The 17,261-nt window shown below is 55.1% G+C and overlaps 1 protein-coding gene across 2 annotated transcripts in view; it reads right to left on the minus strand.

Annotated features, from left to right (window-relative positions):
* CRYBG2 (crystallin beta-gamma domain containing 2) overlaps positions 1-17,261 on the minus strand; it is a 30,131-nt gene that overhangs the window by 10,141 nt on the left and 2,729 nt on the right. Inside the window, exons 2-16 of one of the 2 annotated variants that reach the window (XM_045858965.1) lie at positions 16,267-16,336; positions 13,937-14,664; positions 6,346-8,872; positions 5,868-5,915; positions 5,665-5,777; positions 5,358-5,487; positions 3,376-3,515; positions 2,418-2,544; positions 2,142-2,177; positions 1,664-1,800; positions 1,375-1,501; positions 933-1,072; positions 712-838; positions 505-537; positions 269-381 (exon numbers count right to left, since the gene is read on the minus strand). In XM_045858965.1, the coding sequence (XP_045714921.1) occupies positions 269-381; positions 505-537; positions 712-838; positions 933-1,072; positions 1,375-1,501; positions 1,664-1,800; positions 2,142-2,177; positions 2,418-2,544; positions 3,376-3,515; positions 5,358-5,487; positions 5,665-5,777; positions 5,868-5,915; positions 6,346-8,872; positions 13,937-14,664; positions 16,267-16,336 (4,596 nt within the window). Of the gene's footprint in view, positions 1-268; positions 382-504; positions 538-711; positions 839-932; positions 1,188-1,374; positions 1,502-1,663; positions 1,801-2,141; positions 2,178-2,417; positions 2,545-3,375; positions 3,516-5,357; positions 5,488-5,664; positions 5,778-5,867; positions 5,916-6,345; positions 8,873-13,936; positions 14,665-16,266; positions 16,337-17,261 lie in introns of those variants that run through there. The other variant, XR_006787963.1, reaches the window with a different exon arrangement.

Genomic DNA, 17,261 nt, shown 5'->3' on the forward strand with positions numbered 1-17,261 from the left:
TACTCCACTAAAAAAACAGCAGAGGGACAGACAAAACAAGATTGGGATTCTTTATACTATATTATCTACAAGTTTTACATTTCCATTGAAACTTAATTTTGCTTTGCTTTTTTTAATGTTTCGGGACAGAATAGCTCCTTTCAATGAAACCAGAGTAAGGAAATCATTTGAAATAAAGACCCTCTTTCTGCAGCTCCAATTTCCAAAGTGAGTTAAATGTTTCAGGGCAGGTCCACCCGCCCCGAGCTTCCCTCCCCCACATCCTCACCTGCCGCCGTGGACGAGGCAGGACTGGGGCTGGAAAGAAGGGGGCAGAGAGGCCTGGTCATCCTCGAAGGAGATGTGGTCTCCCAGGAAGTCGGGACCCGAGAAAAGCTGAATCTGGGGGCGGAGACGGGAACAGATCAGAGTGAAGGAGGACAATGGCGTGAGCCGGAGAAAATGGGGAAGAGGGGGAGAGATCTCAAATGGGGGAAGAGACATGGGCCTCCGCCAGCTCCTTACCTTTGAGACAAAGTGCAGATTGTGCTCCTCCGCCTGAAAGGAGAGATCAAAGATTCAAAACATAAGGAGGGAACCAGCCCCTCGCCTTAGCTCCTCGGGCTTCAAAATCCCCGACCTTAGCCAGCTGCGGCTCTCCAGTCTCCTGTCAATAGCCCCGCCGCGGGCTCCAAGTCCCACCCTCCCAGAGGCCCCGCTTTCAGACCGCACCTGCAGGACCGGCTGAAGCGAAGCGAGGGCGCTGTTGCCTGCGCCCCAGTCGTCGCAGTTGCGGTACACTCCTTTCTCCAGCACAAACTGTTCCCCGGAGAAGCCCACCTCCTGATAGGCCACCCACCTACAGTAGAAGGGAGAGGCACGGATCAGCGGGGCGGAGCCAGCACCTCTGCAGGAACCGCCCCAGCCCGCCCCGCTGTCACGCTGTCACTCACACGCCGCTGAGCACGTGGATAGACTGCGTGTGAGTGCGATGTCCCGCCAGCTCCACGTCCGGCAGTGCCTCGCTCACCTCTACGTGGTGCCCCTCGAAGTCCATGGCCTCAAACAGCACCACAGCCGGATCCGAGAAGTCCTGGGCCCCAGGGACAGTCAGGTCTCTCCCGCCCACCCACTGAAACCCCTGGGAGTAACCAGACCCCAGGGAGGCAGACCAGCAGGGGACTTTGGGGTGAGGTGATCAGTGTGGCCTGGAGAAAAGGAGCAGGAGGGAGAGAGGCTAGACCTCAGGGAACAATTCAGATGCAGTGGAGAAGAGGGAGATGGAACATAAATTCTTCCCTCAACTAGTTGTACTGGGGGTGGGGCAGGGGGGCGGGGCGCGGGGAATATGGCTCTGACCAGAGGCAGAGGGATGGCCCAACTGATGTTGCTTACCGTCCTGATGACCCGTAGGGAGATCAGCGCCTCATCATAGCCTCCCCAGTGTGACCAGTCAGGGTATTCCCCCTCCTCCAGCAGATACTGGTGGCCCCTGAAGCCTTCCTTCTCATAGCCCACCCAGCTGGGGGAGGGTGGAGGCAGACAGACAGATTCAGTCACAGAAAACCCCTGGGTGTGTAAGACAGTTGCCCCCACCCACAGGCAAACCGGATGATCATTTCCCATTCCCAGGGTAGAGACCAGTGGGGTGGATAAGGTAGAAGGAAGGGTCCTGAGTCCTTACCAGCCTCCAAGAATTTGCAGGGACCCCACAGAGGCCAGGTGGGGGCTGTGACTGTCCTCTGGCTGCTGAAGGTTGTAGATGTCTCGGCTCACTTCCCAGCTTTGGCCCTGAAAGCCTGGGGCCTCATACACCACAGCCTGGGGTAAGGGGTAGTCTGGTTGGTAGGGAGTGATCCGGACCCAAACATACCCAGCCAGTCCAGGATGGCTCTGCCCAGCATCAGCCCATATAGCTAAGCCCTCCCACTCACTCACTCTAGAGACTAGAGGCCCTAACTCTAGTCTCTTCTCTGACCTCTGGCCTGGTCCTTACACGTAACAGCCAGTTCCCAGTGAGCCCATCAGGTTCCACCTTCCAAGACCCAGCTGCTGGCTCCCAGGACCTTCCTCTCCTGTCTTCCAGTCCAGGCCGTGATAGCCACACACATGCACAAAACCCGCCCAAACGTCCTTTTTGGCCCGAAAGCCCAGACTCTTACCTTGGGCTCCCCTGGCTTCTCCACTCTTGGGCAGCCCTGCAGAGGAGACAGAGCTGAGACACCAGCCCAGAGGTGGGGGAAGGCAGATGGGGCTGGTGACCTAGGATTTACTTGATCCTGACACCCCTAAAAATGGCCAACCCCATGTTCTCCCTATCCCCCACCTCTTGGGTAATTCCACCTCTCCTCCGGTCCCATTCCCTGTGGGAGCTCCCAGGCCCTGCCCCCTCCCCCAGACGGTAGGACAAGGCTACTTGGAACCACCTATATCCTTACCAATTTTATGGGCTTCAGGGAGCCCACACTGGGGTCTGATGTACCCCAGGCCTCAGAGTTGGGGTACTCTCCAGGTTCCAGGATGCAGGGAGTGCCTTCAAACAAGGGTTTGGGGTACAGCAGCCACCTGGGGGAGGCAGAGAGGTAGCTTCACCCCAAACACCTGGGGACACAGATTGGTGGATGGGAGGGAAGGCTTAGAGAGGAGAAGGAGGTCTTGGGGGAAAGGCCTCTGTCAAGGGGACTCTGGAGGACATGTCAGACCCCCATAATCTTGGGCAGTAGCCACTCCATCAGTGTCCCTTCCTCTGACCTGTCCCTCTCTCGTTTCACACAGCAGCTGGAGAGTTCTTTCCAGTGCACAGACCTGCTGAAACATCCCCTGTAATTTCCTGTTAGCCTGACGCTACAGTCCAGCTGCACAAAGAAGCCCTTCGGTCTGTCCCCCTGCCTTCCTCCCAGGCCTCGCATCTCCCCATTTGCTGCTCTCTCTGAACAGACTGGGTTTTCAAAGCTTAGATCTCACACCTCTGGACCTTTGCAGGTGCTGTTCCCTTTGCTGGATATACTCTTTCCCCCCTTCATTCAATTAACAAACATTTAGGAGCATCTACCCCGTGCCAGGCCCTGCTTTAGGCATCAGGGATACAGTAGTGAACTAAGTCTACACAATCCCTGTCCTCAGGGAACTTCTATTCTCCTGGGGCCAACTCCTCCCAGCTGAGGTATCTCCTCCTCCTGGCAGGCCTCTGTGACCTCTGGCTGGTTTGCTGCTTTTCTGTACTCCCACAGCTCTGTGCTCCCCCATCCCAGAACCCTGGATTGCCACGGTCTGCTTACTTCCCTCTCCCCACCAGTAGACTGAGCACTTCTTGAGGACAAGACTGTATCCTGTCGCCCATGTGTCCCCAGCACAGTGAATGTTGGATGAAGGGATTCCAGAACAGCCCAGACTCACAGTCCTGCAGAGACAGTGGCAGATGCCACCTGCATGGGCCTCTTCAGGCTCTGGGGGTCCTCCAAGGGCTCGGTTAGCTTCACTTGCTCCCCCTGGAGGCCCTTCTCAGAGTACAGGCTGATCTCTGGGGTAACATAGTCCTGAAGGAGAAGGGTGGAAAAATGAAGTGTAAAGCAGCACCCCTCAGAGACTACCACATCCGCACCTGCTTCCCCAAGTCTGCCCAACCGGGGCTCCAGGAGGCTTCAGGGAAACCTTTGTGACAGTCTCCCCAGAAGCCAGGAGGATGACTGGGGTGTACTCTTAAGGTCAGCTAGACAATCCCAACACCAAAGTCCTTGCTGGTCCCGCCCTGTTCCATTAGGACCTGAGACCAAAGTTCTCAGCAGAAGCCTGCCAAGTGCCATGCCTTTTGCCTTGTCTCTGGGTGGCCGGGCTTCCAGCCTGCTGGAAGGACAGGTGGGATGGACAGCTGCTCCCTGAGGTCTAACTTCAACTATTCCTTTAAATATAATTCCAACCTCTGTCCAGACTGGTTCCACTTGCACCTCATCCCAGGAAGCAGCAGGTCCCCTCCAAATTCTGGGCGTTTCTTCCTCATCAGAACCATTTTCATTGACTCCCTCCTTCACCCCATGTTTAAGAAGCATCCACAGATTGCAAGGCACTTTGCTAAGGGCATCTTACCCCATTTCACTTGGTCCTGTCAATGGGAGTTATCACTCCATTCTCAGACTAGGAAAGAGGCTCAGTGAAGTTAAGCAGCCTGCCCAAGGGCACACGGCCTGTAAGTAGCAGGGCCAAGAACTGAGCACCCCCCATGTGCCCGGAACACACTAAGTGTCTGATCTGCACTGAATTAATCAGATGAATCCAGGTCCACCTGACCTCAAAACCCTTTTCTCTTATACCTCGTTAGCTTCCACACCATGATGAGAAGATCGCAATAAATTGTCTACAAACGTTTGTGTGTTTCAGGAGAGGCTTTGAAACTGTCCCCCCTTTGCATGGTTGGGCCACTGCCCTGGTTAAGAGTCATCAGCTCTCGTCCTCTCACTAGGAGGACTGCAACAGCTCTGGACTCAGAGTGATGCCTCCACTCATTAAAAACAAAAACACGAAACAAAACAAAAAAACCTCCTGGCCGGCCCTGCTTTCTCTTCTGGTTCTCCCTAGTGGCCAAGATGGTTTTGCCAAGTTTAATTTTGGTAGTTTATAAACTGATGTTATAAAAACAATGTTGTTGTTGTTTTTTCTGCTTTACAGATATGAAACTATAATATTGACTATGCCTTTTCCAACCACACATCCCACCCTCAAAATCCAGGAGTGCTCCTGAGCTGGACATCACAGTCTTTCCTGGGCTTCCTGCCTCTGGGGTCCCCATCTGGTCTCTTCTCCTCCTGGCAGCCAGGGGTGTTTATAAATCTCTAATCTTATTGCATGGCATTTCTGTTTCAAACCCCATCCCGAGACCTTAGCCTGACCCTGAGTTCAGCAGGGCAGAGAGCAGGTCTCCCCAGCCCCATTGCCCGGCATGGGAACTGGCACACAGCAAACATTATCAAGTGTCCTTGAGCCAATGAAAGAACAAATGTCCAAGGCACCTGGGGTCTAAGTGTGGGCCTAAGAGCCTGGGCCCTGGCGACCGGGGAAGCGCCCATATCCACCCCCACCTGTTTCTGTGATTCTAATGAACTCTTTCTCCAGAGCCAGCTCAAACCTCCCCAGGCTGCTTTCCCAAGCTGGGGATTGGCCTCTGCCTGGCCCCACCCCCTCAAACCAAGCTGAACACTCTCCAGCTGGCTCCAAGGTCAGGAATCTACAGGTGAGTCCCTAATAACCCTAACCCTTCTGTCCCCTACTCAGTGTGATCTATCCCAGAGATTCCAACTCTAGGCGCCTGAGGCTTTCTTCCTCCTCAGGGCCTGGGGCCCAGGGTAGACAGGGCAACATCCAGCCCCCAACTCCAGACCACTCACCTGGACAACCCTCCTCAGGGACCCGATGCTTTTGAGACTCCACGCTGTCCCTGAGGCCCTGAGTTCCACATCTCCTTCAGGCAGGACCAGCTTCTGGCCCTGGAACTCTGGCTCTTCATATAGCACCCAGCTGTGGGCACAGAGAACTAGCATCACTGGGTGGGAGAGGACGTGCCCACAAGGCAGGGCTTCCGGATAGCTGAGGGGGTTTCTGCTGGGTTGGCCCGAGCACTTCTCGCTGCACTTGCTGCCCCCACTGCCCCAGGTTCACGGGCAAGCCCTCGCTCCTCAGGCACTCTGCACTCACCAGCCTCGAAGCACCCTTATGGAGGCCACCTGGGCCCAGCCGGAGGCATCAGCAATGTCTTCCCAAACCTCCCTGCTGCTGCCTTGGCAGCCGGGCTCTGAGAAGAGGATCACCTGGAGAAGACACAGAAGGGGTCCTCAGGCTCTGCTGAAGATTCCACCTCCTGTGGCCTCCTCCCACACACTTGCCCCCCACCCACCTACCTTTCCTGGCCTGGTGTTCAGTTTGCCCTGGGTCTTCGGTGCTGAACTCTGGAATGGAGGCAGTGAGTAGTAAGAAGTCTAATGGGGTTGTCTTCTTACTGCCCCCCACAGCCTGCTATTCCAAGCATCCCACATCCTCCGTATCGGTCTCTATCCCCACAGAGCACACCACACTTGTCTTCAACCTACCCTGTCCCAGGAGCTGTGTCCCTATTACTCCCCTTCCCCAGCTTCCAAGAGATTGGAGCCACTAAGCCCTTGGGAATCCACAGTGCAAACCTCTTCCTGTTCGAACAGGAAGACTGAGGCCCAGAGAGGTGTAGCTTGCACAGGGTCACACTGAGCCAAAGCTCAGGCCCAAACACAAGGCCCAAACCTCTGCCCCTGAAGATTCTGCCTGCCAGTACCATGGTCCTCATACCATCCAAACCCTGGAGAGGCCAGGCACCCTCCCTTGCCCAACCAAGGCCTCACTCACCCAGCCCTCAGGGGGCCCAGCACATTCAGCCTTCTCTGTCGGCAACTTTTCGCTGCAGAGCAGGGGCAGCTGTCCTGGCACCTTTCTGAGCCCTGGTGCCTCATGGGGAGGCAGAGCAGAGAGTTTTGTGCCCAGTGATCCGAAGGTGAGGACCTCCTTGGTGGTAGGCACCAGACCACCAAAGAAAAGACTGCCTCCAAGGCGGGAAGTAGGCCTCGTGCCCGTCTGCCACTCTGACCCTGGCTCTGACTGGGAGCGCTTGGCATCTGTGACATGCTTCTTCATCATCTCCAGAGGAGAAGAAGAGGTCTGGTGGGGCCTGGTAGGGCCGGAGTCCCAGAGGCCCCAGGCTTTCTCCTGCCTGCGCTGGAGCTTCTCATCATCACTCAGGTAGGGGTTCTCTGGTTCCTCCTCCTCTTCCTCCTCTTCTTCCTTTTCTTCCAGTGCAGGCACCTCCTGGGGGCTGGGTCCCAGTGCCCCTGGCCTGGGCTGGTCCTCCTCAATAGCGGGTAGCGTGGCGTACATGGCCAGGTAGGAGGAGCGGGGCGCTCGTGGCAGCCGGTGAGTGCGGAGGATCTCAGGGGACTCCATGCTCCGCAGGGTGTCCAGGAAAGTCTCCAGGTCGGCATCCAGGGCCACCTCCTCCTCGTCCCTCAATGACTGCAGGAGCGTCTTGTCTTCAGTGGAGTCAGGGACAAGCCGGGACTCGGGGCTGGCCCCTGTTCCCATTGGCTCTGGGTCTGGGGGTCCTCCTGGGCTGGGGGGCACCTCGCCCACTGAGGAGGAGGGAGCAGGGAGAACAGCAGGGCCCTGGACAACCTCCTTTTGGGTTTGGGTGGGAGATGAGATGGGGCTCCCTTCAGAGTCCTGGACAACCTCATCCTTGTGGGAGGATGGGATTGCAGGAGCAATCAGGCCTTGAACAGACTCTTCCTTGGTGAGGGAAGAGCCATGGCTGCTCTCAATACCCTGGATGACTTTTGGGGGGGTGCTAGGCCTGCCTTCTGGATCCTGGACAACCTCAGTTGGTTTGGGGGATGAAGCAGCAGGAGTACCGGGACCCTGCACAACCCCTTTGTGGGTGGGGGCTGTGTCAGCAGGAATATCAGGGACCTCCACTGTCTCTTTCTGGGTAAAGGGGAAGATAGGGCCGTTTTCAGAGTCCTGAACAACCTTATTCCTTGGGGAAGAGGGAGCAGACAGATTTTCTGGGCTGGGGATACACTTCCTTCTTGGAGAGGATGGAGGTTGTCCAGGAACAGTAGCAGCCTCACTGGTTCCCATAGGCATGACGGTGGCAGCAGGGGGACCTGTGATCCCCTCCTTTTTTACAGAGGGCAGGGCCTGGGGTCCCTGGGGGTCAAGGATGAGCTGGACTCTGGGGTGAGAGGGCACCACAGGCTGCTCGGGAACGTGGTCTAGGACTGGGGAAGGGGTGTGGGTCTGGAGTCTGGGAGGAGAGGGTACTGGTGTGTGGCCCTGAGAGGTGTGGAGGGAGAGCTGGGTGGGGGGGTTAGAGGCTCCCTGCACCCTTGGGACCTCATGGTCCGTAGTGTCCCAAGCTCGGACCTGGTCTTGGTCTGGGCGGGCTGCAGGGACCTCTTGGTTCTGAGGTGAGTGAGCACCCTCTGGGATACCTACAGGGTCTGGGGCAGATCTGTCTTTTGGCTCTGGTTTCTCCATCTCGGGGAGCTGTCCCAGGGCTGTGTCCACTGTGCTGCTCAGACCTGCACTCCTTGGCACCGGAGCCATGGGCCGGGGAAGCCTGCTGGCAGGTGGCTTTTGCTCAGCAGGCACAATACTACTTAGCAGCTCCAGGGCCTGACTGCGGCTGGGCAAGCCCTCAACCCTGGGGCTCACCACCACCGCCCGGACAACACTGCGGCCCCTAGGCAGCACTGGCTCCAAGGTCACAGAGCTTCTCACCCGTTGGTCCACATGCCCTCCTACTACTACAGTGGTCCGCACAGTGCGTGTCACCCGCCGTTTCTCAAGGCTCGTACCTGGGTGGGGGCTTGGCTCACGGGGCCCAGGCAGGGGCACCAAGAGCTCACTCCTTGCTATGGCTCCCAGGCTTGGTGGCTCAGTCCTAGGGTCTTGGGAGCTGCCATCACTCTGGTCCACAGCCTCTTTCAGCCTCCCCACCAGCCTCTTATCCCTGGGAGGTAGTGTGTACTTTTTGGAAAAGATGGGCCCATGGCTCTGGAAGCTCTTGGAGTCAGCCCCAACTCGGGGGCCTCGGTGATTCACAGTCTCTTCTCCCCCTGCAGCAAAACCATTGACTCCCTCTCCACGGTGACTGTACTCAAACATCTCCTTCTGAGGGGCTTCCACGTGGGCCTCCGATACCAAGGACACCTTGTGAAAACGATGTCTGCTCTCTTCCTGGGCAGGGGGCCGCTGCTGCCATGCCAGTCTGGCACTCACCACTCGGGCCTCTGTCCGAGCTGGGGACCTGCCTGCCTCCTCCATGCTGGGCTCCAGCAGCCCGTCCTGAAGAGTACTTGGTTCGGTCTGGCCCAGCTCCCTGCAGAGGTGCCAGAAAAAAAGAGAGACAGGGTCAGGAGTGGTGATGGTGGCTCTCTGTGGTGCAGAATAACTACTTCTGCCAAAGTCAGATGGATAACCTCAGGCAAGTCCTTTGGTCTTTGGGGCCTTTGTTTCTTTATCTGTAGAATGGGCATGATACTCCCAGCCCTCTCCCCATGTTCAGGTGGTCCCCCGTGCCAGGGACCTTCAAGGGGTAAAGCGGTGTCCTAAGCCTGGAAGGAGAGGGAAGGGATAGAGCAAAAAGGACATAGAATCTGACCCACTGGTCTATGGGTGGGGCTGGGACTCTGCCCGAGGAGCCCTCCGAGGAGCCCCAAAACTGGAAAACCAAAGAGCTGAAAACTAGGCAACGGTTCAGACCCCATTCTGCCATTATAAGAGAAGGGAGGGAAAGGCTGGCCTTGGCTTCAAGCAGAGCTGGGTTCCCCTTGGCCCTGCCACTCACGAGCTAGATAACCTTGAGCAGGCTACTTGCCCCCTCAAGTTTCAGGGCTCCAAGCCACAAAACCGTAATAATAAGAGTGTGTGCTCCATAGGGTTATTGTCAGGATGCAATAAGAGAGAAAGAACAAAAACTCGCCTTATAAACTAAAAGTCGGGCTCATAAACTCTGCTTTGTCACCTTGGAGAATTGTGACCGAATACCAGCAGGTGGGGACACCTGTGTGCTAGCTTTGGCCTGCAGTGTGACTGTTGGCGCACGTCTGGGTGCATCTATGGGTCTTCATGAAGCTTCTCAGGACCCAGCTCTTTGGACTTAAAGGCACTTTCCCTCAATTCTCTCCTCTCTGATCATTTCCCCTATTGTACACGTGAAGAAGCCCAGGGTCGGAGAAGAGGAGTGGCTGGCTCAGGGTGATGCACCTGCCAAGTTTGAAGGTGGGGATTGAAGTCGTATCTGAATCCACGTCCAGGCATCTTCCCTTCTGCTCCCAAGATAAAGGCTCGGATCACATCTAGATATTCCAGTGGTCCTCTCCAGCAGAGCACATCTTACCTTCACTCTTTTAAGGGGCGGGACGAGGGTCTTATTGCTTTTCTGACCCTCTTTGATCTCTCTGGGTCTCCATTACCTCCTTTATTAAATGGGGGTAATAATAACAAATGTCTTAGGAGATCTCTAAGCTCCCTAGAAACTCTCGGGTGAATCTGTTTTAATAGTAACAATAGCCATTTGTTGAGGGCTGACTCTGTGCCAAACACCTTGCTTTACGTTGTCCTTTATGTTCATGGTCCTATGGGATCCTCAAAAGAATCCCATGCATTTGATACCTCATAAAGAATAAATTATTAGTAATTTAGGAACAAATATTCCCATTTTGCAAATGAGGGGGAAAAGGGCTCAGAGAGGTTAAGAAATTTGCCCAGAGTCACACAGTATCAGAGACAGTACTTGAACCCCAACCCTAAGTGCTTAACCACCATAGCAAACTCCTCAATTACCTGGTAACTGAGACTCAATGGTTTGAAGGTTTGCTTACATTATTTTATTTCATATTTTATTTTGTTGCATTTTTAGAGAGGGGGAAGGGAGGGAGGAAGAGAGGGAAAGAAACATTGATGTGAGAGAGAAACATCAATCAGTTGGTTGCCTCTTGCACGCACCTCAACCAGACGCACCCATGACCCAGGCATGTGCCCTGACCAGGAATAAAACCAGCGACCCTTTGCTTTGCCAACAACGCCCAACCAACTGAACTAAGCCAGTCAAGGCGTGGAGGTTTGCTTTTAAAGGGGGTCACAGCAGTCCTGGAGGGGTCATGCAGCCCCCATTCTGACTTCCAAGTCACACTGACCAGGGCAACCCTACTGTTTGGCCCTAAGGACCCATGAAGTCCACCCGTTCATCCGCAGCCTCAAGCCTGTCTTCAGGTCTGCCCCACCGCCTTTCCATGAGGCAGACCCTAGACCACTCTGAAGGAAGTTAAGACCAGAAATGGACCCAGTACCCCAACTTCCCTCCCCCATCTCTGTTTTCCTCTCTCCTAAGCTGGTAAAACCCAGAACTTTGACCCTGCTTGTAGCCCAGCAGTGACTCAGGTTTTATGAGGGGCAGAGATGAAAGGGACTGAGGCTTAGGGAAGCCTGACCCGACTCGGAGACCACTGGTGACTGTAACAGCATATGACCTGGCCCGGGGCAGGGTTTGAGTGCCCCCAGAAAAGCCTTGTGTATCCGGAAGGTGGCAGGCTAAGAAGGAGCCCCAGTCCTTTTCCAAAACCAGAAGTCCTGAGAGCAGGACACCTTCAGACACCTGAAGGCCTGGACGCATAGCCCTTCACTAAGCATCTGACCCTCCCCCACCCCATTCTCACTAAGGAGCCCCCTTTCTTCCAACAGAACCCCTGTCCTCTTTGTTGGGATTTCGCCTATATAAGCTTTACCCCCTTGCTGAGCCCCCTGAGTCTCCTGTTCATTTCTGAATAACAATAATAACAACTACCATTTGCTGAGATTCCCTGTCCCTAATGGCATTAATATTAAGGGACAGAACAATGATTAAAATAAAATTTAAAAAAATATATTAAGGGACAAAGCCTGGGTTCTAAGTCATTCATTCATTCAATGTTAATTATGTTAGGTGATGCTCTACTTTCTGGTTAGGTTCATCCAAAGCCAACTTCCCCATGAAGGTGGTATCCTAGCAGTCCAGGGGTCAAAAAATTAGACATAAAGACAGAAACAGTATTTAGAAGGCCCCATAGGCTTTGGCAAAGCGACAGGAAAGCAGCTTCAGAGGAAGCCATTGATAATCAAATTAGCCATTGTCAGAATGCAATGCCTCTCTCAGCCCAACCCCACTCCTGGACAACACCCCTGACAGTCATTCATTCCTCAAGCATTCTGTCATTGGCCTCTGCTTGCATACCTCTAGGGACAGAGAGGTCATCATTTGACAGTTGACCTGACTGATCCCTGGACAGTCATGACTGCTAGAATGTTCTTCAGACTATCCTGGAACCCGGCTATCAATAGCTCCCCCTCTTTGTCCTTGCTCTGAAGATATTCCCTGATGACACAGGATGCCTTTCATAGGCCAGGAAAAGTCCCCATTCCCAGAGCCCTGCCAGGGCCCCATATCAGAAGTGGATTTGTTGGCAGGGTAACCTGTAACCTCCAAACAAGGTGTGTGGAAGGGAGAGGCTGAGGAAGGGGCGGGGGGAGTGTGGGAAAGAGCCTTTCTAACCCAACAAGTCCTGGATTCTCCGCGCTTACCTGTGAGTCACCCAGACTAAGCCAAACCAGTCTACAGGTCCACATGCCCACAAACGCATGCTATGTCACACTGGCATGCACTGACACACAGACAGACACCAGCATAAACCCACAGATTAGCACATGCACGAAAACACACACAGGCCATTATGCTGACTTACACAGTCAGACCCACCAACACACAGAGCTACAGAGACACAGCAACACACAAGTCACAGACACACAGAAACACACAGATCCAATGACACAAACACACATTCATGATACATGCACTTAGTCAATTCATAGCCCCAAGCCCTCCTCTTCTTGAAATTCACCCGTACTCGAACACGGACACACCCCCTTGAATGCGTCCACATTCCCACTTGCGGACCCAACTGTGTCACACACCTCCGCCCCCCATTATTTACCAATGCTGGCCTGGGAACCCTGGGGACATAGAAGGATGCTGTCCCTGGAGGTCCCCTTCCTCCTCTCTAAGTGAGCCCAAGCCTCCCACCAGAGTCTGTCATTTACCTGGGCCCAAAATAGGCAGGGAGTGGCAGATACAGACCCAGTCCCCCCAGACAGACCTGCTACTTCTTCTGCCCTCTGCCCAGGCCTGCTTCCTCCACCACCTTCCCTGTCTGCAGCCCTTCTCTTCCAGCTGCAGCACCAGAGCAGATCTCCAAGCCAGCCGAGGTCCCGCATCCCCCTCTTCCCTGCCACAGGACCAGGCACCCTGACTCTTGCCCAGCAGCCTGGGCACCCTGATGCTGCTTCTGCTAGCACAGTGCCACCAAACCCACCTCCACAGGGTCAGAGAAAACCCTGGAGTTTGCAGGACAACCACACTCAACCCTCCACTGTGTGCCTAGAGCCTCTATAAGAGGCAGAAGAGAGAAGTGGTTAGAGCCCAGGCACCCATGTTCAAACTCTGGTCCCTTCACTTTCTGGTTGACTTTGGGTAAGGGGTGTAACCTCTCTGAGCCTTAGTTTCTCTACTATAACTGGGGCCTGGGGTGTGGAGCAGGATTCGTCCTACTCCACGGGGCTGTTGTGAGGGTAAAATAGGATTATGTTTAGAAAACCATAAATGACCCAGCTACAACCATCATCATTAGAAACTTTTCAGAGCCCTATTTGAGGCCCAGTGCCCCTTCCTGGTGGTCCTAGAGAGATGCCATGTTCACCCCTTTCCAGATGAGTCTTAGAGAACCCACCCTTTCATCTCTGAGCCCACTCAGCAGAGTTGGGAGAGTTATTTCAATACAACTAAAAATCAAGAAAGATTGGGAATCTCAGTGTCTGCTCCTCTTTGGTCACCGACACAGAGCCAGGTGGGTAATTATTGCTGCACCTGAGGTGTTATTAATAAGCATCTCTGCTATTTTGGCAGCACAACTCTCTGGAGTTCAAAGCATAATCCTGTAACCACCTCATCTCCTGTTACCAAATCTGTTTGACAGCTCCAGGACCAGATTGGTTAAGCAACTTGCCCCAGGACACCCAGCAGCTTGACTATTCCCAGGTGGGGTCTGTGGTCTCCTGGACAGAAGCAGAGAGTGGTGGTGTTGCTGAGGAGGTGACCCCTCCCCCATCCTCTCTCTCTCCTCAGGTGGACAGGGGAGGGGAACAGCAGTGGGTTCCAGGACCAGGAACGTGGGTGTGGGTGAGGGGAGGGAGAGGAAGGCAAGTTGGGGGGAGAAGGCAGAGTCAGTTCATGCCCAGGGAGCTGAATGAATGGGCCTGGAGTTGAGAAAGTCTAGAGACGAGGCATAGATCCCCAGAAAGGGCCAGTTTCTCCTCCCACCACCACCCGACGTGGGGACCAACCTGTACTCACCGTCTGTGTGGGGACCCAGGTATCCAGGGGGCCTGGAGCTCCTGCTGCTGGGCTGAGCTTTCCTGATGCCGTGAAGCTCTTAACCGGGACTCCTGGGGTGGGTCAGTTGGGCACCCCGTGATGGGGCGGAGCCCCTGGGGAGGATTTTGCCAGCCCCTGAATTCCTCAGGGCAGAAGGGGTGGAGAGCTTGTTGGGCCGGTTTGGGCTCCTCACCCTCTTCCCCAGCAGTCTGCCCACGCCCCTGCAGGATGACAGTGATGTGGTAGCGGGTCCTCCTGGCAGAAGGACACTCAGGCTGGATCTGGGCTGTTTCTGGCAGCGCTGGCTCTGGGGTGGCAGGCTTGCCCTTTGTCCCCTCTGCCTTGAGGAGGGATGCTGGGCGGGGCAGCATGTCTTTCACATTACCAGGTGGCTCAGGATTCAGAGGGACCTCTGGGGCCATGTATGGGGGTTGTGAGCAAGGGCAGTCTGGGGTTCCCTCTTCCAAATATCCAGGAGCTGGCACCGGGCATGAGGGGCACCTGGCACCAGCAGAGTCTGCTGCCAGCGCTGGGCTCTCCAGGCCCATGGAGGCATAGTTGGCCATGTCAGAGGCGCTGCCCACAGCTGGCCTCTGTAGGCGCCCCAGGGGCTGAGCAGGCCCCCCTGAGCTGTGTCTTCGCTTCCAAAGCCAGGGACCACGGCTCCCATCCTGAAGGTCCCACTCTGAGCGGCTCTTGGCTTGGGTCTGAGGGAAAACAGAGGCAGGGCCTGGTGACAGCATCTTCCCCCTGCCCTCCAGGCACCCCTAATCACCCTTGACTGCCCTCCTTGGCACAGGAGAAGCAGAGCTTCCCTGAGGAGATGCTGCCAGGACCATGAGCTGGATGAAGGGGCAGGGCTCTGGGAAAGCCCCTGAGCATTTAACTCACCCCCTCCCATTTTACATATGAGAAAAGGGAAGCCCAGAGAGGACACCGACAGGAGTATTGTCACAAGTGAGGGCCCAACTCTCAGGCCAGCTGCTGCTTTCCCGAGATCCACAGGTCTCTGCTCCTTCGGAATCAGCTGCGCAGGGGATGAGGGGCTCCGTGAGCATGTCTGCCACAAGTGCCCATGGCCTCTGCCCACTCCAGGTTTCCAGAGAGCCTGCAGCCACCTCCCCAGTACCCTCCCACTTGAGATTTCCAGGCACAGGCACACCTGGGCAGGGTGATGGACCTGGGACGTGAGGGAGTCAGGGAAGAGGGCTTCCCTGAAATTGGGACAAGCCAACCTGTGTCTGTTGTCTGCCACCAGGGCCCAGTCTGGCTGTGGGGCTGAGGCGGTAGGGCCCAGGACACCAGACCCATACGGACACTGCCCTCCCTCCCACAAAACCACCAGTTTTCGAGAACGGGTTTATGCTCTTGGCAACAGAGCAGCCAAGTGTGAGGTCAAAAATTCCTTTTAGCAGGGACCCTTGATTCCAAATGCCTCAATTTACTCATCTGTGAATAGATGCAGCCTCTCCTTCAGCAGGGACTGAACACCTCAAGAGCCAGGCGGGGAGAGTGGTTCATATGGGCCGGGAGGTGGCGACCTGGGCTTGAATCCTAGCTTTGCTACTTCCTAGCTGCGATACCTCTCGCATCTTAGATTCTCCATGTATAAAATTGGCATGATAATAATAGTATCTGCTTTCAGGGAGTGCTATAAAGATTTCATGAGATAATCCATGCAGAGCACCAGCAAATAACAAGTACTCAGTTAAGCACTAATAATTATGAATGGCACTCAGGACCACAGAGAGACACACAGCTGCTTGAGGGGAGGCCTCCCCAACTCTAAGGGGAGGACACTCAGTACTGCCCAGCCCATGGCTCAGATGGGAAAACTGTGGCCAGAAGATGAAGTGTCCAGGAGAGATGGACCCCTGGCCCAGCATCACCCCCAGGGGTCCATGCCAGGAAGTGAGGAAAAGGGACCAAAGGTTGGGGGAGGCCAAGGTAAAGCAGGAAGTGTGGAGAAGGAGGTCCTGGGAACAGGTACAGACCCTACGTGCCTCCCCAGGGGCCAGGCATTAGGAAGCTCATATTTCCTGAGCATCTAAACCCAAACCGGATGTCCTACATCCATTACCTCATTTCTCACAGCTGCTCTGAGAGGCATTATTGTCTCCATTTTGCAGAAGGAGAAACGGAGGTTCTCAGAGATGAGGGGTGATGAGGAGTGATCTGCCCAGGGTCACCCAGTGGCAGAGGGAGGGCTAGAGAACTCCAGTTGTCTGAATCATGAGTCAGGGTTCTCAGGGTCTGCCCCTCCCAGAGCTCCTGCCCATTCCTTGCCTCCCCTTTGCATTCTCTCCTACCTTGAGGCTGACATTGTTGGTGCTGCTCTGGCCTTGGGCCAGGTCGGGGCAGCTCTGGCCACCCCAGGGCCTGGAAAGGAAGCACAAGGGGAAGGGAGTGAGGTAGTCCCCTCCCCTCCCACCCAAAGACTGGACCCAGTGGTCCTCCCCCAACTTCTCTCAGAGCCCACAGGACAGATGAGCTCCTGAAACTTGGAGAAGGTGGGGAGTCTGCAGCAGCCTCCTTTCTGCTCCCTCCCCTAACTGTCCATTCTGTTCTCAGGGACAGAGAAAGAGACAGGATGGGCTTGGGAGAACAGTGAGACTAGGCCTGTATCAGCGCCAGAACACAGAAAAAGTACAGAGCCCCAATAATTCAAAAGCTCACCAGTTGCTGTGCCAGGCTTAGCACTAGGCATTGCACCTGCATGATCTTCTTTAAGCCTCACAATAAGCCTAAAAGGTGGATATTGGTGCCCCATTTTTTAGTTAAGGAAATTGAAGCTCAGAGAAGTGAAGTAGTTTGCCTAGAGTCACACAACTAATGCGCCTTGGAATTAAGACACGGGGACCATCCTGCTTCAAAGGCTGGCTGGATATTGCCACACTAATGGGGGGCAAGATGAGGATGTGCCTTGGCTACCTCCCCTGTGCTGCTGACCTTCAGCCCGGGAAATCAGCAGGAATCAGAGGCCTGTGCCTCTGTGCTCAGGCTGGTGAGAACTGAGTCCAAGTGCAGACACGGGATGTGTCATCATGCCAGTGCAGAAGCCTACACAGTCCCTCCCCTTCCCTCCACACCTCTGAATCACCTGCACCCCAACCCCACCTCCTCTCAAGTGGGGAAAGGGAGAGGCAGTGCCACCTGGGCCTATAGGGCAGGTTCCTGCCAAACAGGGTAAAGGGAGAGGGTGTGTCTTCCAGCAGGGGAGGGCAAGGCACTGGCAGGGTGTGGGCACCCCCCCAGGCCACCCGGGCTTCCCAGCATAGGGTGGCTAGGCCCTTCCCTCCCCTCT

Source organism: Phyllostomus hastatus, unplaced genomic scaffold (assembly GCF_019186645.2).
Source record: "Phyllostomus hastatus isolate PE091 unplaced genomic scaffold, TTU_PhHast_1.1 phas_scaffold_182, whole genome shotgun sequence".
Classification (NCBI taxonomy): Eukaryota; Metazoa; Chordata; class Mammalia; order Chiroptera; family Phyllostomidae; genus Phyllostomus; species Phyllostomus hastatus.